The sequence below is a fragment of the Motacilla alba genome, chromosome 4, assembly GCF_015832195.1.
Source record: "Motacilla alba alba isolate MOTALB_02 chromosome 4, Motacilla_alba_V1.0_pri, whole genome shotgun sequence".
NCBI lineage: Eukaryota > Metazoa > Chordata > Aves > Passeriformes > Motacillidae > Motacilla > Motacilla alba.
The window spans coordinates 13,267,873-13,294,110 of record NC_052019.1 but is presented as its reverse complement, the minus strand read 5'-3'; the positions used below and the strand labels follow the sequence as shown (position 1 = coordinate 13,294,110).

Genomic DNA, 26,238 nt, shown 5'->3' with positions numbered 1-26,238 from the left:
TGAACAGAAGTACAAAGGCTACAAATTAAGATACTGCCTTTTTCATTATTATCCTGGCACACCTTTAACTGGGCTTACTTGTGATTAGCACCAGTATAACTAAACAGAAAATCAGACAAGTAGCTTGCATGTATAAGTCTCCTTCCCTGTCGCTCAGGAATGATCCTCCAAGCAGAGATTAAAGTACTACATATACTGAATAAATGAACATTCAATGCCATCTGCTGGGGTATACATAAATGTGCAATACCAGGCTCACAGGACCAGAGTGACAAACACAGAGAGGGTGTTTAGGCAGAAACGTGCTTCTTCCAAAACACAGCTGTAAGGGAGGATTGTGGAATGCTGGCTGTACCCTTCAGCCATGGGGTACAAGGCCTGGACAAGAAGTAGTTCTGGTTTTAACTCTCTCCTTAGCATAAAAGAATTTCGGTGCACAATTACCCCTCTTTTTCTAAGCATTACAACATATGATAATTATTTGTTCTTGATAGAAGGACTTTCATGCTCTACTTTTGAAATCAGGCCATCATGTAGCCAGAGATTCGAGATTTGTGAGGTTACAAGCAGCCTGAGGACTGAAACAGTCCAGAATGAGAGCATATACTGGGCAAGGTCATACCATGGCTGTTTTGCATTAAAGAGTCACTGAGTTAAATATGTAAATGAGGTTAAGTGCAGAAGTTGGGAGTCTCTGTTCACCAGCTCTTTGGCCCTGTAGCTCATGCTCTCCTGGCTATACCATGGGACGGCTTCATGGGCAGACAAACACCACTGAGAACAGTTTGTATCCTGAAAGCTGCAGTGTTCTCAGATTTGGGATTTTCTTCTTCTACAAAGAGAACAAAACACGCTTCTATTCACAGAGGGATTTCCAGACCAGGAGTCCCAGAGATCTCAAAGTTCTCAAAGAAGCAAAACTCAGAAGAGAGACAGGAGTTCAAGCACATCCTTTTTTGGGTGTTTTTGGTGGGCGGGCTTAGATGCGCTCATAATTGTGAATCCCATCTCCACACAGCTACTTCCTCACGCATTGTACAGGTCCACAAACTCCTGGGCGGATCTGCTTCATGTCCTTTTTTCCATATCTCTAAAATACTGTAAATAAATACTCTAAAACCTGCAGTTGGCAGACTTTTATTCCTTTGTATAAGTTAGTAGCTACTGTATAATTTGCAACAGAATGGGACCGGCTGACAGCTTTTCTCCATTTTATACAGAAAAGAGAACTATTCCTGCTAACACCTATAATTCTGTAAGTACCACATGTTCTTCCTAAAATTTTATTTTTCTTTCACTTTCTGATGTATGTTAATATCATCTTGGCTATAATACTAAGAAAAAATGCAATCATCACTGGTTTTTAATGCAAAATAAGGCATAAGAATTGTGAATTATAGATGAGGACTTTTAATTTTTTTAATGGTATCTAGACTGGAGAAGTGGCTCACTTGCCAATTCTCCATTAGTGGGCTGAATCTAAAATATACCTCTATCATAAGATCAGGTAAAAATAACAGGAGTCAAGCTGAACAAGGATGTAAGTCATAAATCTCAAGATTAAATATGTAAGTAATACAAATGAAAGCTGAAAAGCAAACAGAGCACATTGCAATGTCCTTCCATTTGTATTTGAAATCTGGGTTTGAGTTTCAGTTCAGACGTATAAGAAAAGAGTGTAAATACCTTTTAAATCACAAAAAGATGAAAATAAAGCACAGGTCTATGTTTTAATAAGCAAGTTGGACAAACAAAGGATGTCTAAAGAAGTTTGGTGCAATCAATACTTTGACTGCTTCAGACTTCACAGAACGATTCATAACAATCAGATGCTATATGGGATTAATACCACAGAGAAGGCCAAAACAGCGCAGAGCAGAATGGGGAAAGAATGGTCAGAAAATTATTTACTTATGCTAAGACACTTAAAGAATTAAAAAATTATTAAATTATTTAAGAAATTTCTGAGATATTAATTTATTCCCTTTGGGAATTCTCCAGAGTCCCAAGTTTCTAAAATTATGGAAAAGAAGAGTGGTAATCTCAATTTTTTCCAAAAAAGAAAGCAAATCCTGAGGATTTATTTGGTACCTGGAGAGATTATTAAACAAAGTCAATCTGAAAGCATCTTTCGGAAATAATGAATCTGATTATGTAAAGAATTGTTAATGTGACATGAAGAACATCTCACCAATCCCTCAAACTAAAAGTAATTTCCTTTTCAGCAGAAATATGACTACAATAATGAGAAAGAAAACAGTAAATGTGATACATATTGCTTTTTATTAGGCCTGTGATATTTCCCAGAAGACAGTCTCACAAGTACGTGCCTGGTCTAGATGAAAATTATTTCATCTAGATCAAAGTGCTTGCACAACTGATTGAAAAAATAGCCACTTTCAGCCTAGCTGACAGGACTGCTATTGAACTGGAAAGAGTGGTGCAGAGAAGAGCCTGAAAACTCAGGTACCCTGCAGGGTCTGTCTAGGGTATGGTGACATCTTTATGTACTGTCATAAAGACAAACCTCACCCTGCAATGTACTGTAAAGAACACTCCTGGAAGGTCTGCCTCACGTTGTAACAAAGATGTGTACAACACGGAGTACACGAAAGTAACACCAGATTCGAAGTCTTTTAAGTTGGTTGACAATCCAGGAAAGATTTAAAGAAGTATATTTTCTTAGTAAGAAGAATAAAAAGATATATAATTATAGGCATTAGCTTAATAAAATTTGAAATAAAGCGGATTGTAATAAATTTATTTAGTGTCCTTGGAGAGTAAAACAAATTGGCTTCAATTCTAGGACTCAAAAGAAAAAGCATGAACTGAAAGGGCCGTGAACTGGTAAAAGATCCATCAGGAAGCTATTGATTCCCCATTAGTAATGAGAATAAAACAAACATCAGGGAATAAATTTGAGAATAAAAAAAAATTGAGAATAGAAGAAACATCAAAGAAGACCCAAGTGCATGGATGCACCTACACTGTTGGTAATAAAATATGACTTCTAGAGGCATGGGGTACCCTCAGTCAAGTTTCCTCAGCAGCAATATTGGCTCTGTGCTGAAGGAAGCCAGCAGTTATGTTTTGGTGAGTAAACAGTGAAGATGAAGGGTGTAGCAGCACTCCAGAACACAACCTTGTAAAGACACATCCAGAGACATCCTGAGCCACTCAGCACCACATTTCCATGGACTCCCCTGTTCAATACATACTCACTATCACAATCACTTGGACTGCACATTTGTTAGCACAAATTCCCCAAAACACCATACGTTTTTATTTTGAAGCATGATATTTGTGATGAGCTAGTTAATATACTCTTACAAGTAACATATGTAAACAGTCAGTACATTACAAATACCACATGGATAATATTATAATAAAAGTTACAGTTTCAAATGTCTGCAATGATCATGAATTAAACACTCTCATTACATTTTCAAGAGCAGAGAGGCAAAATTCAGGGAGACATTTAAACTGTCTCCCAAACGGCTATTTCATGAATCTAAATTAAAAATTTAGGCACTCAAACCACTTCCTCAACTACTTTCCAACCCTTCAGTTTCCATCAGAAAATTTCCCATGCACCAATTTTATTTTCTGGTTATGGCAATCATATATTTCCACACTGAAATCAATCTTGAACTTAAATTTATTTGTATTATCTGTATATCTCCTCTTCTATCCAGAGTGAATACTTGACAATGAAGGGCAAGAGTGACTTACAGCTTTCCTCCGAGCTATCCGAGGAGGAAGACAATATGTATGAGACTGTAAGCTCTTCAGTGCTGGAGGCCATTCATTCTTTGAGAATCCTTCCAGCCAAGCCTCTACAGGAATCTGAATATGCAGGTAACATTTTCTGTCTGTTGAAACTGAGCAAAACCTAGAGTTATAGAGGAACAGTACAGACTTGGAGTTTTCTGTCCAGATTTTTTTTTAATTAAATGGTTCAACTGGAAAATAACACTGGTAGGTAGAAACATGGGAAGAGCTTTGTCTGCTTCTTCCTATTTGACAGTTACCCTGATTTTCATTAGATTATGCTAAATTATTTAATACACATTGCTTTTAATTTTAATATTACCTTCATGGGATAAATTCTATTATCCCATTCCACATGGAATGTGCAAAAAACTGGCTGATCAAACCCACAGCCATTTCAGAAAATCTCACTGCTATTTAAGCCTAGAAACCTTTAAGATGGAAAACATAATAAAGAACACGTTAAACTTTCCTCCCAATGATAATGTAGTATCCTTTCTAAAGGAGTTCTCTGATGCTTTAAATAGCAGTAATGAGCAATTACTTCAAGAGTATTTCTCAAGCATTCTTAACTTTGTAAGGTAGCTGCATTAATCACCTTTTGGTTTACTAAAGCTACTCTAAGTCACATTTAATGCCTAAACATACAGAACCAATTAATATCCCATTTATGGAAGTGAAATGTCATCCTAGCTGTGCATTGCACCAATCCAATATAAACACTCTAGAGGTTTTAAACAGTTATAAAAAATGGGGGGGGCAGTCCTAGATGAGAAAGACTGGAAACCATAAACCAGACAGCTTGCTCCAGCTCACATCAAACTCAGCAAACACATTTTCTACTCATTTTTTGGTGGGAGTTTGTTTGATGTCTAAACAAATAGATGGCTTTTAAAGTGAGTAAATTCATCAGTGTGTGAAAGGACCACAATCAGTCTGAACAACCAGATATTCTACATTATGTTCCAAGATTAATCTGTCCACTTTATTTGGAAACCTGAAGTGAATTCCAAATAAAGTTTTTATCTTGGTTAGTAGTAAAAACTTTCATTTAGCAGTCAGCATCTTTTGTTGTTTATGTAAGATTGTCCTGAACTAGCCAAAAGACATAGTTTTTGTTTTGTGATTTAAGGCAAAACGTATTAAACAAAAAGCTGCTTTTTGCCTGTGTATTATGCCCAGTAACTATAATGTGGCAAGATACAAGAGCAAATAAAAGACTGAAAAAATTTTTCAAAAGGGTAAAATTCAATGCTCAAATTTTTGCCATCTTTTGTAGATAAATACAAGTGCTCTTGAGATATAAAATTCATGACTGAAAAACATATGTTAGCATACAACCTGAGCATTTCTTTTTGATGGCCAGGGATGCAGTTTTTTATTAAAAGCTAAAGTAAAAATTAAAATACTACCTAGAGAATAAAACCCCTACAACCCTTGCCAAACCAGAACAACATGATGGCATTGCCAAGAGCAAAGGTTCAAATGAAAAACAAATTCAGTAATCTAACCACAGTTAAGGTCAAATGTCTGCCTTAACTGTTTACCAGCTTATGAAGGCTTTTATTTATAACCACAGTGGGGACAGTAACCATAAAGCTATTACCAGGGTCATGCTTATGTTCTCAATACAGCTGCTATAATAGTTGTTAGGTTCTGAAAAAAAAAAATTAAAATGCTATATAAATGATGAGAATTGACCTGAGCAACACATTTTGAACATTAAAATCCCTCCTTCTTCAAACATGACACTGAATTACTCAGGCTTGATTTTTCTTCCTCTTTTGCAGACACACGGTGCTTAAGGCCTTCAGGTACCACTTCCCCAACAAGTGAGAACCCATCTCCATCTCAGCCCCCTCAACACTCAGCCGTAAGTAAAGATACTAAACCTTATTCACAAACAGATTTCCCCTTTTCTGTAATATCCCCCAAAGTGCAGTCTATTTAAAGTCTTAGCCACATCACATTCATCTGCAGCAGGCAGCCCAAGTTCCTGTGAGCTGTTCCTGTTTCATTTTGCACGAATGCCCTGGTCTCTTGCTTTCACTCCTTGGCTGCTGGGCTCCTGCTAAGACTTAGAGGCATCCCAGCCAGGAGCAGCACCCTTTCTACTGCCGTAGCTTCAAGAATGATGGCTAACATCACTTCTTTCTTTTGCTTTATTAACAGATTCACACATTTGATCCGGAGGGGAGAACAGTGCCAAATGTAAGAGGTATAATTAAAAAAAACCAAAAACCTACCCATTTCTGCAAACAGAAATAGCAATTTCTACTTCCATAATTACCTTTTGTACATAGGCAGAGATTGCACGTGATAGAATAGACACGGTTTGCAGAACAGCAGCTGCTTTCCAAAACAATCATCCTGCAAATTTTGTAATACTCTTTCAACTATCTAACACTGAAGTAATTATTTACAGAAGGAGATATATTTTATATCAGGAGTTGCCTGCTCCTACAAGGGGAGGAAAAAAAGCCCTTCAGTTTAAAAATCAGATTTTCCTTTTCGCTATATTGTAAGGACATAAGGGGTAGGGAGAAGCCAATGTCTCCTGAACTTTTTCACCAAAAGCCTGCAAGATCCCTGCTGGGCTTCTGATAACATAATTCTTTTTCACTCCCTATTCTTCTCACAGTCTTTCCATGAATATATTGTAAAATATAATAAAATAATGATTTTTAACTAGTAATACCAAATTTACCAATTCCCACTATGGATTTACATCCTAGGGTGACCATTCACAAAGTTTTTCTGACAATAGTCACCTACTCAGAATATGCTAATGGTGTGGTACATCACCTAGCATATTATTTTTTCTCTGCTGCTTTACCTTTAACCCTAACTTTGCTTCAAAATCCTTTAATTTTGAGTCAAAAATGTACCTTTAATTTTTGTTCCGTTTCTTGTGGTGAAATCAGAGACAGACAATCTTATTCTCCAAGAACCTAATGAAGTGTCCAAATATAAAAGCCCCTGATTGACAGTTTCACTCAAACATAGGATTGTTTTTAAAGTAGATTTCTATACACTTTTTTACATTTCATTTACTTTGGCTATAGCAGTACTCATGAAGTCAGCTACTGAAGGATTAAATATATGATTATCTTTGAAAATAAATTGTTTCTTTTATCTTACCATTTTCAAATCTTTGAACCACAAGGTAATATGGTCAAAAAAATTGCAATTGCCAAGCCAAGAAAATGTAACCCTTTTGTGTTTGCTGTAACAGCTGATTCTTAGAAAGTATTATAATTTGACCAACCAGATTAATAACTCAAAGCATTCCATGTAAAATAGCATTTGTTTCCCCCCCCACCCCTATTTCACACTGCAATGGAAAATGTAGAGAGAAGTAATTCCTACAGATGATGAGAAAATAAGCACAATATAGGTTGAAAATGAAAGGCTAGATTGATTCTTGTGAGCAAATCCCCATGTAGCCTGGAAAAAAGCTGAATTGAGATAAATTCGAGTAAGCCAGCTTCAAAATCTGCAGAAATCGGTAGGCAAGGACAGTTTGCGAGTTTATTTAAAGCATTGAATTCCACCTGGATTTAGTAGGTTGGATTTACACATCTCCATGCGATGTGTGCTGATGTTAAGATGAACCAAAACCAGTACAGAAAGGTAAATTAAACTCTGATGTTTGAGAATGCAACTGACACATATTTTTAGTACTTCTTGAGTGAACAGTGCTTATAGAGAACACTATTCTGTTTAGATAATAGCTACACTGGTTTTAAATATATCATAACTTTTTTTTTCATGCCCAGTGCTATTAAGCAGCCTTGCCACAAGATGGCATAAATAGCACAGAAGACTTATTTTCAGCAGTATTTTCTAGAAACATCAAATATTTAAGGTATCATTATTTTATTCAGAGCAATTTGTTATGGTTTATTTGAAGGAGAGCTTGAGATCTGTTGCATGTCCTTTGCATTATTTAGGATTTCAGCATGTAGAACTTAGAAAAATAATTTCAATATAGCAAAAAATATAATTTCAATATAGCAAAAAATAAAGTAAGACTTTTTTAGTAGTAAGATGTTAATTTAAATAATAAGTCATATTTTGATATCTTTGAAAAAATAGAACCGATTTCATTGGTTTTCAGTATTTTTATAAATTTCTATACAAAAATAAAAACAGACAAAAAAATGCATCCCTAACTCAACAAGCATATATATATATGTATATAAAGTCTCTGAAAAATATTTAAATTTACAATACCTGAATAAATATCACCCTCAAATGTTTCATTCTGAAAGCAAGAGCAGAGTTCTAGAGGTAGTACCAGGGGAAAGCAAGGAATGGGGTTGGACTGCCCACAATAACAATACCAGAATAAAGCTGCAACTTCATTTGTGAATTATATGGGTAGCACTCTACTAAGAATTATTTGTAATTATTCTTAGGAGGAAGAATGAAAATACATGGATACCAGGTAAGCAGAATCTCTCATCAATCAAAAATTTTACTGGTTATTTTGCCATTTAATAGATTTTTAAGAGCAGGCTGCCATTTTGCTAGCACTAGCTAAAGGAAAAGAGAACTCCTACCTACCTTACCTCACTCACTTGCATTTACATGAGGATGTCTTTTATTCCTCAGTGATTTTAAAATGCCATGTTACAGAATGATGTTTTGTGCTGTGGAGCACATAAACCCTTTGACTCTTGACACAGGCATGTCTACTTAATCTTAATTCTTCACATTTCTCTCAGGTAAGCTAAGGGGGGGGCCAGGGAAAAGCTTACAGAGATTTTTGTTTCCTCTTTTCCAGGAGCCTACACCGCCCCCACGGTAAGATCACATCAGAGATCACTTACCTGTGCTCCCCAGGGAACTCCCTGCTAATGAATGCTCACATCCATCTGTGCTGCTCATGGTAATGAGGCGGCTGGAAGTGAGCTGGCATCCTTTTACTGCTGGCTGTCTTTGGACTTAACAGGTTCTGATATGGAATTAGGGAGAACAAAACATGAGCTCTAAGCATTCATAGCAGGAGCTCAGGCCTGCATCTTCAAAACCAACTTGGCTGTGCCTGCAGACAAGTCAAAAGCCTAGAAATATTGAATCTGGTTCAACCCAGACATAAATTACTTGGAGAAAAAAATATTCCACCAATTCTATTGGTGCCTTAGGCTCTGTTCACTGATAATATTGACTTCATTCTCACTTAAATCAATTTGCCAGGTTTTTTTGCTACACATCTAAATCATGTATGGAAATCAACTGGAATATTTCCTCTTACTCCCCCAGAAGATAGACCCAGCTCTATTCCACAAATATATTTTTCTATGATATGCCCATAAATAAAAAAATCAATTGCTTCTTAATTTGGTCAAACTCAAATAAGAACTGCTATAATTAAAAAAAACCTTTCAAAAGGCCACCTAGGAAATGGCAAGTTTATTCCTCCACTGACTGCCCTAAAAGTTAAAAAGAATTTTAAATTATGATTAGCATTACATATTTAGATTTGACTCTAAAAAATATGAAATAGCATAAAAGGGCAGTAAAACTTCACAAATTCAAAACCATATTAGTGCAGGAATAAGAACATTCTCAATCCATTATTATACAAAATTTCAAAAATTTGTTTCTCTTTGTATTATAGTGGCCAGAATGGTTCTTAATTCTCTCTCTTGACTTAATTTGGGTATGTACTGTACAAACACACAAGGCTCCCTCCCCAGGAGCCCACCACTGAAGGCAGCTCTGCCAGGCACCTTGGATGCACCTCCAGTTCTGTCCAGCCAACCTCTCCATGCTACAGCTTCCAGCTGGAGCTGGGCTGTGACTGCCTGGTCTCAGAGCACAGACAGGGCATGCCCACATCCCTCAGCAAACACCAGGCTCATGGTACCCGTGAGTTTTCTGGGACGAGGAACATTTTTTCCTCTGTGTCTGAAATTGGATTGTGTTCACTGGACCATACATGCAGCCATACCCACCTGGAAATATCCACACTGCAGATCTGTACTTGGCACACACTGGTGAGGCACACAAGAGCAGCATTTAGTGGCACACAGTACAGTGCCTAATGTCCTGCAAATGCAGAATATTATCCAACATTACTGTTGCTGTTGAAGGGCCCAGAAGAGCTCCTGGATCTGAGCTTGGCTCAGCACAAATACATTGAAATACTCTCAGAAAATTCCAGTCTCTTACTTCGAGAACTTGCACTTAAAACAGAGTCCCTGCACCTCCTTTATTCCCTAATAGCTCTTCAAGGTCTCTTTTGACTTCTCTAGGCCTCTGAAGATGCTGCCAAAGCAGTATCAGCCCCTTCCTCCAGAGCCAAGAATAAGCAGCCAGGTCTTACACAAGAGGAACACGCTCAGCCGAGATCCCACCTTTCCAACATCAGCAGATGTCACAAGGTACAGTGCATTCCTCATCTTCGTTCCCTGAGAATCAAAACACTATCCTTGCTCAAACTACAAAATTTTACTCCTGTCACACCTCTGCTTTTACTTAAGAAAGTTATTCTTTAGACAGCTGTGAATAATTGAGAGAAGTGGTATTTAGTATAAGGTGACACTAGCATTTAAAAAAAAAAGATATTAAGAAATAATGGTAAAGGAGTAGAAAAGCAGACAGAACTCTCATTAACACTTCGTTTAAGCTTTTTTTCCTTAATAATATTTAGAGGTCTTGCAACCACTTTTAAGTACAAAAATGCTATTTATTTAGCACAGTTAGTGAATCAAGTGATGGGGAAACACACTGACTGCACCAGAGATACAGAAACTCACTCCACATCCCAAAGACATTACATGCAGCAGAAGAAATGACTCATCTGTAGGCAGAAGTCTGGCTTCAGCCCATGGGGCCAATGAATCCAAGCTACAAATCACTTCTTGCCCTTTCCATTTTGCACTCCTCAGCCACACAACACCCGTGGGCATTCAGCATCCTGGCACGGCAGTGAGGATGAGCCAGCTGAAGCACAAACACTGGTGCCCAGCTGTGTGACCCAGCACATGCTTATGCCAGGTTAGGAGTCTGCTTGATTTCTCCACACAACATGTACCTGGCCAGATGAGCACGAGCACACTCTGCTCACTGCCACACAAGCAGATGTGTGCCTGCTGTGTGACCAAAATTTACATTCATAACAGGGGACAGTGTTGGACACTTGCTGGGAAGAGGAATGACACAAATCCAGGCACCACAGGGTATGATGCTCAAATGACTCCTACCACAGCCAGAAGCTGTGTCAATCTTGTCCATATTCCCTTAAATGATTTCAATTTCAGCTCATCAGGATGGAATTTTGCTTCATTTTACAGAGGTCACTTCAAATCCTTTGGGGGGAAAATAAGCTTACAAATCAAGAAAATAATCTTTGGCCTCAAGTATGTATTTAATGAGTGAGTTCTAATTATGGGTTATTGGGTTGTGTTGTTTTCCTGAATGGCACTTAAATTTTTTCATAGCTTAGGTTCCAAAGTATGTTGTTTGCTAAGACATTTTATTAATATGAAGTAGCTTCATATTCAGATGCAAGACCTGACATAGAGCTGCAAAGTTCCAAATCCTACAACTGATCCTCTCCCTTGGTAGGACAGCACAGATCGAAAGCTTTTTGAGAAATGGTATAATCCATGTTGCTAGTAGATATCAGTAAGCAGAGCACTTGGATTTGAAAGGTCCTATTATATAAAGCCAAATTCTGTCATATAAATACATGTCATGTCTATTGTACTAGGGGTTTTTATTACATGAGTAAAACAGAAGTGGAACAGAATAAGACAACATAATATCTGGGGAAGGCACATGACAAATTTCCCACAAGCACTTCACTCAAAATATTTCTCACCCATCCTCAGTCCAGTTACAGCTTTGTAGGGAGAAAACATACCATGAGCTGCAGAGGGAAGGAGTGTAGCACCACAGCTTACAGTCCTTTGCTAGACTGAAAGCAAAGCTGTCCAACCATAGATGTGATTTAGGAGTGCAAATCTTCTTTTCCAACAAAATTTGGAAGACTCATAAAATTTAACACATCATTATTTATAAACTCTAAAACAAAAGCTTTATAAAAAAATAGACAACTGCAGGGTCCTGGAATGTATATTAGAAACTCTGGTGTGATTGAAACTTTTATATGCCCATGGTAAGCAGGCCATGCAAGGGCCATGTCCCTTGGAGGTGGAGGCCAGCCCTGCAAGCACATCTTTAATGTCATGGAACTTTATCATGCACCCAGTGTCCTCAATATGGGCTTTCACACACTAAGCAATGGCCCTGGAGATCAAGCTAAAAAATTGAAGAAACTAACACAAAAACAACTATCCAAACCAAAACAGTTCCTCTCCTTTCTCCTAGCCTTCTTGAATGATACAGATAATTTCCAAATTTCTTGCCTCAGGCCTCCATGCTGATTGATGTTTTCAACACAGACATGAGGAAGAGAGCCCTTGTCACTGTCGAAAAATAGCTCCCAGGGTTTCCTACACCAGATATTCCTTTTGTCTTCTGACTGATTTAGCCAAATATCTCACTGTCATATTTTTTCAGTCCAGGAGATAGGCTAAACAGGGACCAAATCTCAGAGCCTTCCAAAAACCACTAGATGCTTATTCACACCTTATGTTGCTAAATAGCTTGTAAAATCTGGTACCCTGTCTCTTTTATTAGGAGATACACACTGCTAAAAAGTGAAAGCTTTCATCACAACCAAAACATCTAACAAAATATGTCAGACTCAATACTTTGTCCATATTTTTGGAGCCTTTTTTTGGATACTTCCTTCCCAGGAAAGGATGATATTTCTGTTGATCCGGCGCATCAGGAGAAGGCAGAAAAATACCTTGAAGCCTATTTAATCAGGGCCATGAGGAACATTCTCCACTCATCTTTCCCTGTTTTGCACTTCCTTTCCCCTATACCTTCCATTTCAGCTCTGTGAATGTTTTATTTTTTAAATTCTTCAGTCTTTAAGGAACTTACTTCCATTTATAGCTGACTCTAAAGTGTGTAATAAGACTTTTTGGCATAAGATAAAAAGTGCTGAAGTTGATACTCTTCTTTTTCCCCTCTCCTCTCAGCATAAATCCTTAACAAAGTTGTCTTTTACCATAATGAATTCAGTGACACTAGTGTTTTTTTAAAGAAGTTCAAGACACCTCTGAAAATAATTCATGTAAAAAAAACCAGCCTCTGAACTTCTCTAGCAGTAGCAAAATCCTTCCCTTGTCAAGATGTAATCATCAGTGATGATGTACTCAAAGTGATTTTTATTTTATCATAATTAAATGTTTTGCATATTATTCTTCCTTTTCCAGACACTCATCTGTTAAGGAATCAAATAAAGTAAGTATTCATCTTCGTATGAATTAGGACCATAAAAGCCAAACACAGCTACACAGTATGTAATAGTATTTTAGCCTATTAGGTTTAAAAAACCTGTAAGTCATATCAGCTTTGTGTCATAAAAGTGTCCATCTTAAATGTGTGTTGTAATTTCAATACTGCTGCTTCCTGAATGGGGTCCGTTTCTGAATTTGTTTGCAGAAATAAAAATACAGGTACAGTGCAAAGCTCCCTGTACAACTATCCACAAAAAGCATCTCTCCTAACTGCCTGATGTGGATGCCTGTGAGGAGGGAGCAGAAGGAGACACTCTCCTTCAGACAAAGAGAGATTCCACAAACATTTCTACAAACAGAAAACTGAAATTATAAGGTCAATAGAGGAGTGTAATAGCATTAATGTAATATAAATACTTCAAATATAAGACGACCCACTTCAATATGAAACAAGAATGGACAAATTTTAAATCCAGTTTTAATAGTGCCTGCTATCCCCCAGCTCCCTTCTGCCTCTCCTTCCCTACTCTCCTTCTACTCAGACCAGTGGAGTAAAGCAGAGGAAATGGTTTTGGCAATAAGGGAGTTTAGTTATGACACGTGGTTTCCTATAAAAATTATTAAAGAATACAGTCCGTACAATCATGCAGAGTGTTAAAGGATGTTTGTAAAATTTGGAGGGAGGTTATCATTTTGTGCTTCTTACTGAATGTTTTAGTTCCTGCACTAATGTGTTCCTATTGCATTGGTTTGGTTGGGGTTTTTTTTCTCATTAAAGGGAACAGAAGAAAGGAATCTATAGGAGTTAATCTCAACTGTTTCCTTCCACAGCAGGTCGAAGCACAAATCCACAGACTTGTCTAACTTTTAAATCCACTGAGTTTTCCTTCCCCACAGCTCTGACTGGGAGGCTGCCCCAAACCTCACTCCTCTTGGTTAGAAGCTTTAGTTTGAAAGATGGTGACAAAAACATGGTTTGATAGCAATATTGTAATCAACACTTATTGCTTAAAAAAAATTATATATTGGCAAGAAAGATAATATTTTTAAAAAAGCTTTTTCTTATCCTGAATACTGACGCATTACAACCCAAATATGAAAACACTCCCAAGAAAAATAAATATCTTACATCTGTAATTAATTTTTCTGGCTGGACACTGTACAGCTGCACAAATACTTCAGCTCTTAACAGACTCTTAGTTTGGCTACATCTTAAGGAGAAATATTGTGTGTCTCATGACATGGAAAAGACAAAATTTAATTTTGGTCACTTCCCATTCCTACAGATATGAAGGCCAAAACAGTTTCAGTGTGACCTGGAGAAGACAGAGTGCGCCCTTGTCAGAGTTTCAAACACCAAAGAGCAGGTCAATAGGTCTGAGAGGAGGACAGCCCTTCAGCACAACCCAGACAGGCTGCAGGAAAGGGTACTGAGGAGCCTCTTGAAATTAGAAAGGACAAAGGCAAGATGCTACCTAAGGATGATGATCTAAACCCTCTGCTCAGCTCAGAAGGACCTGGGAACCAAAGGCTGAACATGAGCCACTGGTGTATCCTTGATAGCCATAAATGCCAAGAGCATATCAAGCTGTGTCAATAGAAGCACTGCCAAGTGAACAAGGGAAAGGACTATTCCCTTTTACTCATCACTCATTAGACAACACCTGCAGTACTGCTCAAGGCTGAAGCTGACAGGGCAGAGAGGGTCAGCACAGGGTCACCAGGACATGCAGTACCTGCCCTGTGAAATGAGTCTGGTGGGACTGGGCTCCCTTTGCCTGGAGAGGGGACAGCCCTGGGGGAGCCCAACAGCTGCCAGTCGGTGTCTGAGAGATGTCTGTCAAAAAGGCAGAGCATGGTGCTTCACAGAGGGCACAGTAAAAGTACAAGAGGCACCAATCTTGAAATAATGAAGGTTTCAATCAGAAATAGAGAAGAAAAATTAATTATGAGGGTATTGAAAGAGGTTTCCCAGAGAGGCTGTGAGATCTGCATTCTAGGTTTGCAAGACCCAGCTGGTTAAAGCTCTGAGATCCCAGGTCTCATCTCACAGTTCTCCCTGCTTTAAGCAAGTGCTTGGGCTAGGACCTGCCCAGGTCTTGTCCAGCCTGAATAAGACTTGAAATTACCAAGTAATAGGTAAATATTATTGGGGAAGTAACTTATAAGGAAGGCTCAAAATGCAATATCTACCAAAAAAACCCTATTTTTCTCTTTAATATTTATGCATTATAGTCTTAGATGCATCAAATTAACAAAAAAAATGATATCACTATCATTTTGATCTGTGAATCAAAATAATAAAGAAATACAGTGAAAGTTTAGAAGCTAAACTCCAATCTTTAGAAACCTACCATTCTTAATTTTAACATAATATGCTGGATTAGGACTCTCCAACAGTAATTTTGAATGAAATATCTGCCATGACATTAAAATAATTGTATTGACACTAAAATAATTGTATTGTCAGTTAAGGAGCCTGAAAATAAGTGACTGATTTTAATCTTTGTGTCTCTCCAGTCAACCATAATCAATCTCAATTTAATATAAGATCAAGGAAGGAAAACCATATTGTAAGTTAAACTGATACACAACAATCATCATGAAATGGAGATCTCTGCAGTAAACCACATGTTCACTTATACCCTTAAAAAGTTCAATTCTCATTGTTGCTACCAGACTGAGATCAGTATTCAGCCCAGGTCTTTGACAAAGTGATCAGGTATTAATGATTGAATGTCTTTAAATTATTTAAAACTAGTGGATAGTTGGGTATGTTGGGGTAAATTCAAGTTACAAATCCAAAGAAAAATATTTACTATGTTATCATTTTATATAGGCACCTGGAAGAGAGCAAGGTCAGTATTCAATAATATGGTAATAATTTGTTGTCTTTCCTTTATATTCCAAAACTAAAATATTCTATCATTAAAATTCTAACTGAAACAAGACACATCCCCCAGGTATATGTCTGCTAAGAATGGAGAGAGTTAGAGACCTCAACAGTTGCTGATGAGCAGCAGAAAAAAGGAAACTTAAGTTGGCCTTAGCTACAGCTATTTGGGGAGCCAGGGTATCATATTTCTCATAAGCAAATGTCTTAAGGTTTTGTGGAAAATAAGTCTTGGTGCCTAAAAAAACCAAAAGGATATCCAAAAGAGATCTGCACAGAGCACATCACCCTTCTGTCAATCTTGCTGCTCTACCATTATTTGAGGGTGAGAATTTTGAAATAAAGTTTTTTAAAAGCTTTAAGCTTTTAAAGCTAAAATTTTTTTTTTAAAAACTGAAACCTCTAATGTTTAAAAAACATGTCAATTCTTTAGATGTAGACACAGCTTTGAAAAAACAGCTCAAACCACTCACTGTGTCCATGTGCACAAAGGTCCATGACAAACAACATTACTCCAAAATACTTTGAAGATAGATCCAGGCTACATGGCTTTCATGCTGTTTACTCTTTGTGTTAATAAGTTCATAATTTCCTCCGGCTTTTTCTTTTGTGGATTCAGGCACCATTTCCTGATTTTCAGCAAGAAATAGAATGGGCTGCATTAATAAATTCGATGCCTATCCTGTCCTATAAAAAGGATTTATGAACTCTCCACATACTTGTAGTTCAACATTCTACATTATTTACTATTATGTGAAGCCATATTTGGCATCAGCAAACCCTGTAATGTCCCCCATGTAACATTCAGTACTAGTCCAAATGTTTCCCACTGAAATCATTAGCTGACTCATTCCAGCCAGACTGATTACAGCCCTTTAAGGTTTTCTATTGAACTGCCTCACCCTCATGTATGAATTTACTTAATTTATTTCACAGTAGTTGCTAGAGGCTGTCAGTTAGACAAAATAGAAAATACTAAGTTCTTATCCTTTTCACTAACAGTTACAAGTTTGGGGAAGAAACCTGAAGTACCTTTTCAAGCCCAACATCATCCTCCTGAAGCCAGGTAGGAATAGAAGAATTTCATGAGCTTGTACTGGATGCTTCAAGGACTAAACATTCTGCCCTAGAAAATTATACTTCACTACGCAATAACAGCAAAATGATACCACTTTCTGATGCCATGCAGTGATATCTTTTGCTCTGATGTATGACAAAAACATTTTGAGAATTGCTTCCAAGCTATTGTAATTGCACAGCCAATTTTTATCTTTAATAGCATGCTGCTGTATTACATTTCTGCCGCTATTTCTGTGATAGGGTGTTAAATATATTGTATAAAGAAGTTCTGCTATCTCCAGCCTCAGCATTTCCTCTCCCCCTCATTTTCTATTTTTATTTACAAAGGATACACACCTGGCTTTCCAAAGGCTGATTATTCTTCCATAGAAATCTCCCATAGTTAGACTTACTTTGTTTTTCTAACCTATACAAATCTCTCCTTTCTAAATATCTGTAATCTTTTCTCTACTGAAATATGCAACAGAACCCAAATATACAGGGGACAGCCTAGGAAGTATATGAATGATTTAACATCCTTCTTAGACAAATACAGAATCTCTCATGTAATGTTGTTTACAATAATGGCATTTTTCCGGGATAAAATTATTGTATGGAGCAAATATGACCATATTTGTGATCCCTAGTATTTTCTTTCTTATGCTTCTGTTATGAGAAGTTATTTGGTCAATATTTCTCCCAGTGTAACACAACAAAATACTAACTGGCCAGCCACTTGGGAGCAGTCTAGAAAATCAGAACAGGCAGGGAAGAACTGCTCCCTGGGTGTCCCTGTAGAGGTACTGGGAACATCAGCTGAAATTAGCAGTGAACAAAAGCAAACTGTCTTTACTACACATGCAGTTAAAATATGGAACTCTTATAGAGACTAAAAAAACCCAAAACCCTATGCAACTTGAAAATGTGGCTCATGAAAATAGGGGAAAAAGACACTAAACACAAAATTACCACCCAAAAGCTGGGAAGGCCCAAAGCTGCCATCAGTAAGAGAAAGGGGTATTCTAGGGAAGCACAGCTATGTATTGCACTCTAATTTGACTCTTACGCTGCCACTACAAGAAATATTTTTCTGACATTACTTTTATTCATTGCTTTTTCCTAGCCCTCAATGTACATGGAGCTCTAAAAACATTTGCAGATCAGGTAAGAACCAGAGATTGCATTGAAAGCCAAACTAAACATGGAAAAGTAAGAGTAAGAAACAGATTCAGGTTGCTATGCTTATATGTCTGCACTGAGGATTTTCAATGCACTTCCTACTGTCCTTGACTACATAGCATACTTTTATTCTCCTTTACCTGCCTCTGCAAATGCCCTTTTTTATTAAAAAAACAAACACCTAAGCTGTGCCAAGAACCTGTGAGTGCATAACACAAACTTATGGTAAAAGCAAATACCCCAGGAAGAACATGTGGACTGCATTATTTGTTCAGATCAAGTAGGATTCAAATTAACTTTGGTCACTGCCAGGCTAACCAAGCCTACCTCCCCCAGCTTTGCTTCACAGGCCCCAGCTCCCAGATTCTGGTGGGCTCCCTCCACTGAGCCACTTCCTTCTTGTACTGGGATGCAATTTCACACACTCTGCTCTGGACACCTGCTAAAAACCCTTCTTTACAGAATCTGTAAAGCTCATCTAGGTCTCTGTTTGCTGCTGCCACTTCAGACACTTCCTACCATGTTTACCAGGGCTTTTGCTCCTTTAGGCTCTCTGGGACAGCAGAGTATCCTTTTTCCTCTATCAATTCCTTGTCCTCCTGAAGCAACAGGGAGAGAACAAATACGTAGCAGCCTTTCCCCTGCTACTCTACAATTGCCTTTAAAGTCTATATTTGGCTTTAAAAATACTGTAAGAACAAATATTAATTTTATTAAATCTTATTTCTTGACAAGGTGTTGCTAACTCCATCTCAGCCAGACTTGGTACATAACCATTGCAAGAGAATTTTAATTTTACTCTTCTTGTCCCACACCTGAAGGCACACCAGAAAAAAAAATCTGCAAAAATTACACAGCACAGGTCCACAAAGCAACTATGGTCCCAGCAGTGGGGTTTCTTTAAAAAAAAATTCTGAGGATGCCAGCCACCAAAAATGCAATGCGAACAAAAATGCTAAAATCATGATCCAATAAGGTGAACAGTAAGAATATGTCACATTTTGACAAGTCAAAGTGATTGCAGAAACAAAAGGTTGATGTCTGGTGCCAGGCCCTTTGAACAGTGCTTTCATTACTGAACAGACTGACTGCCCACTGAAGATCATGGCTCTTTGTCTACTGCTATCAGTGATCTTGTTTTAAAAACAAAAGTAATGCAGTTATAAATCAGAACATGGTACAAATATGAATGGAACAGTGAAAGGCAGTGAAAACCGCTTCCCCTCTGTAAAAGAAAGTCTTCCTAGTAAAATTTAATGTTGTCATATGCTACACACCAGCATAACAATAATAAACTGATAAAGCATGAACAGATAAAGCACAATGAAATACCACCCTGACAAACTGCACTGTCTCTGGTAACAGTGACCAGAAAGAAAAGATGGAAGTCACTGATGAACACATTTTTCTCATTTACTTTTAAAAAGGACACTGGATCATTTCTCCCACCAGCATTGCATGAAAAACACAAAATTGTTTTCTGTTATACAGCAGAATATGGTGGTTTTTATTCTCAATTAACAATTTTTCCCCATGTCACATATCTGAAAATTACATTTGAGGTTTTTATCTTCAATTAACAATTCTTCCCCATGTCACATATCTGAAAATTACATTTGATCTCAACATTGAAAGGAAGCCCTTGCTTTTCTCAGGCTGTATCTGCTCAGAGTCAGCCCAAGCCTCCTGTATTACATGACTTCTTGTGTTCCTGATCCAACCCTGCACTTCCTTAGCTCCACAGAGACCTGGGTAGCTGGGTCGAGCTTGTAAAGACAGCAAATCACATTTGCTTTGGGAGAAGGATTCCAGCTACTCCAGGCCCCTGTGCCAGCAGCACTGCATGAAGCAGGCACACGCAGCCAAAGACCAACAGCTTCTCCTCGATGCAAGAGCAACCTCACCCCTTGGTCTGGAATTTTGTTAACTCAAACAAGTCACAGAGCAGACTGAAATTCAGCAGCATGGCAGAATTTCTGAATTATTTGAGGTTTCCACAGCTTGGAAGAAACAATGCTAGCTGGCAATGGAATAATGAGGGGCTTTAATATGATCCAACGTAAAAGTAACTGGGATCCAACACAAATAAAAGGGACTCAAAAGGTGATAGTAGAACAGAATGAACCATTATCCTTGTCGCATATTTAGTTTATTTTATTTAGCATTTGCTGTTTTATTTACAATTTATTATTTTGCTATGTCCACAATAGCCTGTCAGATTGAAGTCAATGAAAAACCATCAGGAATCTTATGTGTTAAATTTCTGGGGCATTAATCTGAAATCATTGATGCTATATTAGCATAAGACCACTCTTAACAGACAGCTCTAAATATTAAAGGTTAATACCACAATTCTCTACATTAAAAGTTCTATTCTCAAAATTACTAAGTAAAACACAGTGTAAAATTAAATTATAGCTTTTAAGAATGCAACCTTTTTCCTTCTGAATTTACTTTTACAGGTTCCACATTAAGTGTAGATAATTTGACAGTGAAGAAGCCACCACCTCCTACATCATATGCAGCATGCAAAAATAAATCAAAACATTTGCTTGTAGAACAGGAAATGCAATCTCTTACCAAACCCACTGAAAAGGTAAAGACCAGCTTTGTTACATAAAAATACAAGTTTTTAGGAAACAGGATTAACACTATATGGCACCACCCCTGATCTCCTCTGAAAGCTGTGGGTGTTCAGCACCATTGAGAAAGTCCAATATGAGCTCTTGAAACCATGGATAAGAATGTAAATGTCTAATTTGATTAACACTTCCTAATAGGACTTTTCAATATAGATGCATTACCATTATATACCGTGCTGCATGTGCTTTAAATGCAGATTAGATACAATCTGTTTTTCTTCTGCTTGTTGTTTATTTCTATACACTGATTATGCTATCTTAAAATTAAGGATTTAAACAAATGTGAGTGGTACGTTGGAGAATATGATCGCCATAGAGCAGAGAAGATCCTGTTACAGAGAAACACTGTAAGTACCATTTATCTCAAAACATGGGAGGTAAACTCCTGGGGGAAAATTTCTGTAAGCTGTCCACAATGGCTCACAAGTTTTGTTGTGAACTAACCATACAATCCATAATTTAAATCTGTATCATTCAGGATGAGACATTCTTGGTTAGAGATTGTTCAAAGAAATCAAAGGCTGAACCATACGTTTTGGTTGTTTATTATGGAAGAAGAGTATACAACATTAAAGTACGATTTCTGGAGGAAAGCCAACAGTACGCCTTGGGAACAGGCCTCAGAGGAGAGTGTGTAAGTAAAATCCCATCTGCTGTTACAGCCTACAGCTTTTATGTTAGACTTCACAAGTTCTTAATACTAAATATTAGTTACAAACTCTCCCACATAACAAACTTGCTGTTTGATTAAAGTTTCTTTTACAATACCCTCATTTTAAGTGTCTCAAAATTCAACCAGCTTTAACATAATTTAATACCAAATTTTGCATACCATGCTCAAATTCAGATTTTAATCAATTTTAAAATCTCCTAAATACTTACAATACTCCAAGCTACTGTAAGTAACACCTGCAAAGTAAAAAGGAAAGAGAAGTTCTACCTTTTCTGGTATACACATTATTTTAGTATGTTTTTAATCTTGTGATAATTTAAGCAGGCATTTTCAAATATATACAGCTCCACATATCTGACAGCAGGACCTGGTGCGATGAAGCAATAGGGTAACAGTTGTCATGGATATTCAGAAGCAATTAAATCATGTGGGTCCCTAGCAATCAGTCTTTCAGATATGGTAAATTTCAATTAGAAAATCCCTTTAGACGAGCAATGCTTCTTTACATAATTCAATTCAATTACAGTCATGATAAAAGTCTAATTCTTATTCTACATATATGGTTAAATAATAAACACTGTATCTGCAAGTCTTTCACACAAGAAAAAAAACATTAAAATTGAAAGTCAACTCTATAAAAATGTGATACTTGCAAAACAAAACAAACAAAAAATGAAAAACAAAAGAACCAAACAGAAAAATACTTTAAAAAAAGACAAACACAATGTAAAACTTAAAGAATGCTCAGCTGCAGAACAAAGAAGCAAAGTAACAACCTCCTGTGGGTTATTAGCTATGCAAATCACTGACACAAATCCAACTCAGGTGAAGCAGCAAAAACTCTGTAGCTGAATCTTCAATTATATCCTTTTCATGCATGTCTTTTCAGAACTTACCTTTTGTATAGATAGACTTTAAAAAGCCTGAAATCACAATGGCCCGAGCTGATTTAAGGCATTTGATGGGTCCAAAACTTATATTACAATTTTTATCAGAAAACATGGGATAGGATTCATAAGCTTTCACAAGAGGAACAAGGTTTACTGGCAAGTTGTTCTTCAGGGACATTTCTTTAATGATAAAGGGGGAAAAAAAAATCCTTCATTATGCAAGCACAGTGAAACAGCTTGGAAGCTGAATGGTTGCACAAATCAAGAACTGTACTGCATCATCCTGGTGCTGCTGTAGTGACCATCAGTATTCTGTAAAGCACTGGCTGCATTTCTGAACTGAAACTCCCAGGTGATTTCCTGGAATTTTAGTATGACTTAGGAGAAAGCAAGTTTAGTTTTCCATGGTTCTGACATTGTTTAGTCTTCCTGTAATGGCTCCAATACAAACAGGCTCAGAACAGAAACAATGACAGAAATAAGGCATGCTACAGCATAATGTAGTATATGTGTATTCTCACTAAAGAATAAAGCCAAAGAACTAAATTTTTATTAGGTTAACAGCTTTAACAATTAAGGTAACTGGAAAATTACTTGAACGGTACATGAACAATTTTTACTGAACTAAAAGGAAGGAGAACACAATCCCTCCCATCTCAGGAAATACCAAAATATATGACTTTGTTGTTTGTTCCAAATTCTGCACAGACAGTACATATCTTAAACTGTGGGTCTGGACTGACTAGTCAAATTGCAAAGTATAACTCCAAAATAAGGATTCCAAGCATCTAGTTAAAAACACACAGAACATCCAAGACTTGGCTCTACCAGGCCAAATCTGTAATCATTACTGCCTACCTTATGCCTTCTTCTTTGAGGATTCTTTCTCTTTAACTCAAATCTTCCCCTGGATCAAGCACAACAGAAAAAATCAGAATTGCTTTGCTGGTCAACTAAGTGTTGTGCCAGGGAATCACAAACATGGCAATCTTCCACTCCTATGTTTTATTCTCAGCAGTAGACATGACAACAGAACAGGGCACAAAGCACATATGCAGTAATGAACAATCAGTGGCACCAACATTGTTCAGAAGAGCTTCTTCCTGATCAGGAAGTCTCATAGGGTTCCCCAAAAGGGTTCTTTCTTGAAAACTCTCACCTCAATTTTTGCAGCTCATCTAAGGGTTTTTTTCCAAAGAAAGTGAAAACACTTTGTAAGGCTGCGAATTACAGAAAATTGCTGCTTGTAATTTTTTAGTACCCATTAAAAAGCTTTCCAGAGCATTCTGCTTTGCCACTCTGCAGGGATACCCTTTGTTACACATTTTGCAGTGCAACCTAGCTGCTCTATCTAGATTAGATGAATATTCCCTCTTCATCAGCCAATGAGAAAAACTAAACCAAATGAACATGTGCAGACCTATTACATTTTTCCACAGTTGGTGATTTTATTCAGAGGTTTGGTTTTAGAAGATTTTCTGCAGTGTTTTCACTTTTGAATTAGTCTATTTTCATCCAATAAAACCACATTTTTCTTCATACATAAATATAATTATTCAAAGTTTTCCATATCTTATTGCAACTTCTGATTTTTACTATACAGCCTGCAAGTTGTCAACATATTGTATCACCAAATAAGATATTCAATTAACAGTTATTTCTTAAAATGTATTTCATTTAACTCTCATGAGTGCTTTTATCATTAGTTCCCATGTAGCCCTGTAAGGTCATAAGGAGGGAAAAAAGAGGTTAATCATAATATTTTTATGGTAAAAGTAACTCAAGTTCCATGCAGCTAAATTAATGTCAAACTCTAATATAAACAGAATGGTAAAAAAAATAAAATCACTTACTCCCTTAGTGGAGCTACATCTTTTGCTAGCTATTTAGCCAAAAATGTTCACACCTACATCCATATTTAATATACTATATTGAGCTTTCTAAAGGTCAAATTACATAAAGCTAGAAAGATCAGATTCCCAAATGATGCATACATGGAATTTAGGACTTTACATTCAAAACTGAACACCCATTACTTGGCTGTTCCCCTCCTCTACTCCAGACAATTTCACTGTTAAAGATCCAGAGATCCCTGTAACACTGGCTTTTATCATCTGCATAGTTCTTTTGAAAAGGATGAAATACAAACCTTGCTTATATTTAAAGCTGATCATGACACGCAGTTTACATATTTTTCTTATCTCCCTTTCAAAACTAGATCTGCCACATGCAAAATATGTAGTTTTAGCATGTCTGTAGCATCAGTCTCAATTCCCAATGCAGTGAAAAATGTGTAAAAATGAAAGAGAAGTAGGCTTCTCTTCAGCTTGGTGCCTGCTTTATGCAGAAGTTTAGAGCAGAGCCTGATGTGTATCTCTGGATGTTCCAGCCACAGATACTTTCTCCATCCTCCCCACTGCATTGCAGATACCTTTCATCTTCAAACTGTAAGTCACAACAGTCATACCATTTCACTCCATTCATTTCCATGTGAGCCAAAAGGATTAGCTGCACCCACCTTCAGCAGCCACCAAACTGGCCTGACTCATCCCAGCAGATTCAGGAGCACTTCCACAATGCCTCCCAGTGACAGTGTTATGTCAACAGTTACTGCCAGGAAAAGTGGCACAACAAACAGCCAGTACCTTCAACTCAGAGATGTTTACAAGATAAGCATCTTGTCCACAGCTTAAATGACAAGTCAGGGGTGAAAGGTCTCCTTCAGGATGTGCAACAAAGCCCAGAGTTACACCACCTCCCCAACACAAACACACCTTTCACGAGCAACCCTTGAGACCCTATTCCCATCTCCCCAGAACAGTCTGGAGACCTGCAGATAGGAAATTCCTGCAACAGCAGAGATGGGCTGAGTCTCTTCACACAGTGAAGGGAAACAAATCCAATACTGAATTTTCTTCATCTTGACGTCTTTAAGTGTCTTTACACCTAACAAAATGTGGAGTTCCATTAGAAGAGCTGAGGACATAAAATTCTGAGACATTTTTCACCCATTACCAAAGAGCTAGAAAAATGAACAATGTGGCATTAACCTAGTGAAGCCTAATTAATTTTCCAAAGCGGACAAACAATCATAGTAGACTTTTTGACTTACCAACCAGCAGAAAACATTCAAAAACAGGAGAAGAACTGGTGCTGGAAGAGTTAATTTAGAATAAAAAAGTAAGGATTACTTTCATAAGGCATGAAATACAGACCACAGTTTTGTCTCAGTTTTCAGCAGCAACAGTGACTTTGAACATAAGCAAAGGCAAAACAGCAAAGTAAAACAAATACATAGGATTAAAAATTATCAAAACAAAAACTTGAAAAAATTACCATACTGGCTTTGACATCAAACAATTTCCATTTTAATACAGGAATAGTTTCATCAAATCACATCCTTAATCAGATTCTATTGTTATAAACTAGGTGTGAATCAGGTAGGGGTGAGAGACACTACCATGAGACACTACCAAGTGTACAATGAAGAGCCATGTTTACAGTAAATGTTATATAAATAGGTGATAAGTATTAATGTCAAAGCAAGCTTTCATTACTGTGTGCAGTTCTGGTGGTTTAATACCAATGAGTACAAAGACTAGCTCAAGAGGAAAACAGGTATGATGAGAGCTTTGTGGTGTGATGAGAGCTTAGAAGGTACACGCAAGGAAGAGACTACTTAAACTGAAGGACTGCTAATCATTGGAATGGGATTCTTCCACTAGGGCAGAACCAGGAGAACGGAGAATGTCATTTTTTTAGGTGTGAGAGAAGATGCTTCTTGTTCCACACTTCAAAGGGATTC

At 37.3% G+C, this 26,238-nt stretch overlaps 1 protein-coding gene across 3 annotated transcripts in view; it reads left to right on the top strand.

The window, feature by feature from the left end:
• The window catches only part of CLNK (cytokine dependent hematopoietic cell linker), a 57,316-nt gene that overhangs the window by 28,647 nt on the left and 2,431 nt on the right, over positions 1-26,238 (top strand). For all 3 annotated transcript variants that reach the window (XM_038135026.1, XM_038135027.1, XM_038135028.1), the window contains 14 exons: positions 1,221-1,255; positions 3,696-3,858; positions 5,562-5,644; positions 5,944-5,989; positions 8,193-8,221; positions 8,561-8,580; positions 10,035-10,163; positions 13,074-13,101; positions 15,937-15,955; positions 16,993-17,056; positions 18,173-18,213; positions 20,691-20,824; positions 21,140-21,217; positions 21,349-21,504. In XM_038135026.1, the coding sequence (XP_037990954.1) occupies positions 1,221-1,255; positions 3,696-3,858; positions 5,562-5,644; positions 5,944-5,989; positions 8,193-8,221; positions 8,561-8,580; positions 10,035-10,163; positions 13,074-13,101; positions 15,937-15,955; positions 16,993-17,056; positions 18,173-18,213; positions 20,691-20,824; positions 21,140-21,217; positions 21,349-21,504 (1,025 nt within the window). The remainder of the gene's footprint in view (positions 1-1,220; positions 1,256-3,695; positions 3,859-5,561; positions 5,645-5,943; positions 5,990-8,192; positions 8,222-8,560; positions 8,581-10,034; positions 10,164-13,073; positions 13,102-15,936; positions 15,956-16,992; positions 17,057-18,172; positions 18,214-20,690; positions 20,825-21,139; positions 21,218-21,348; positions 21,505-26,238) is intronic.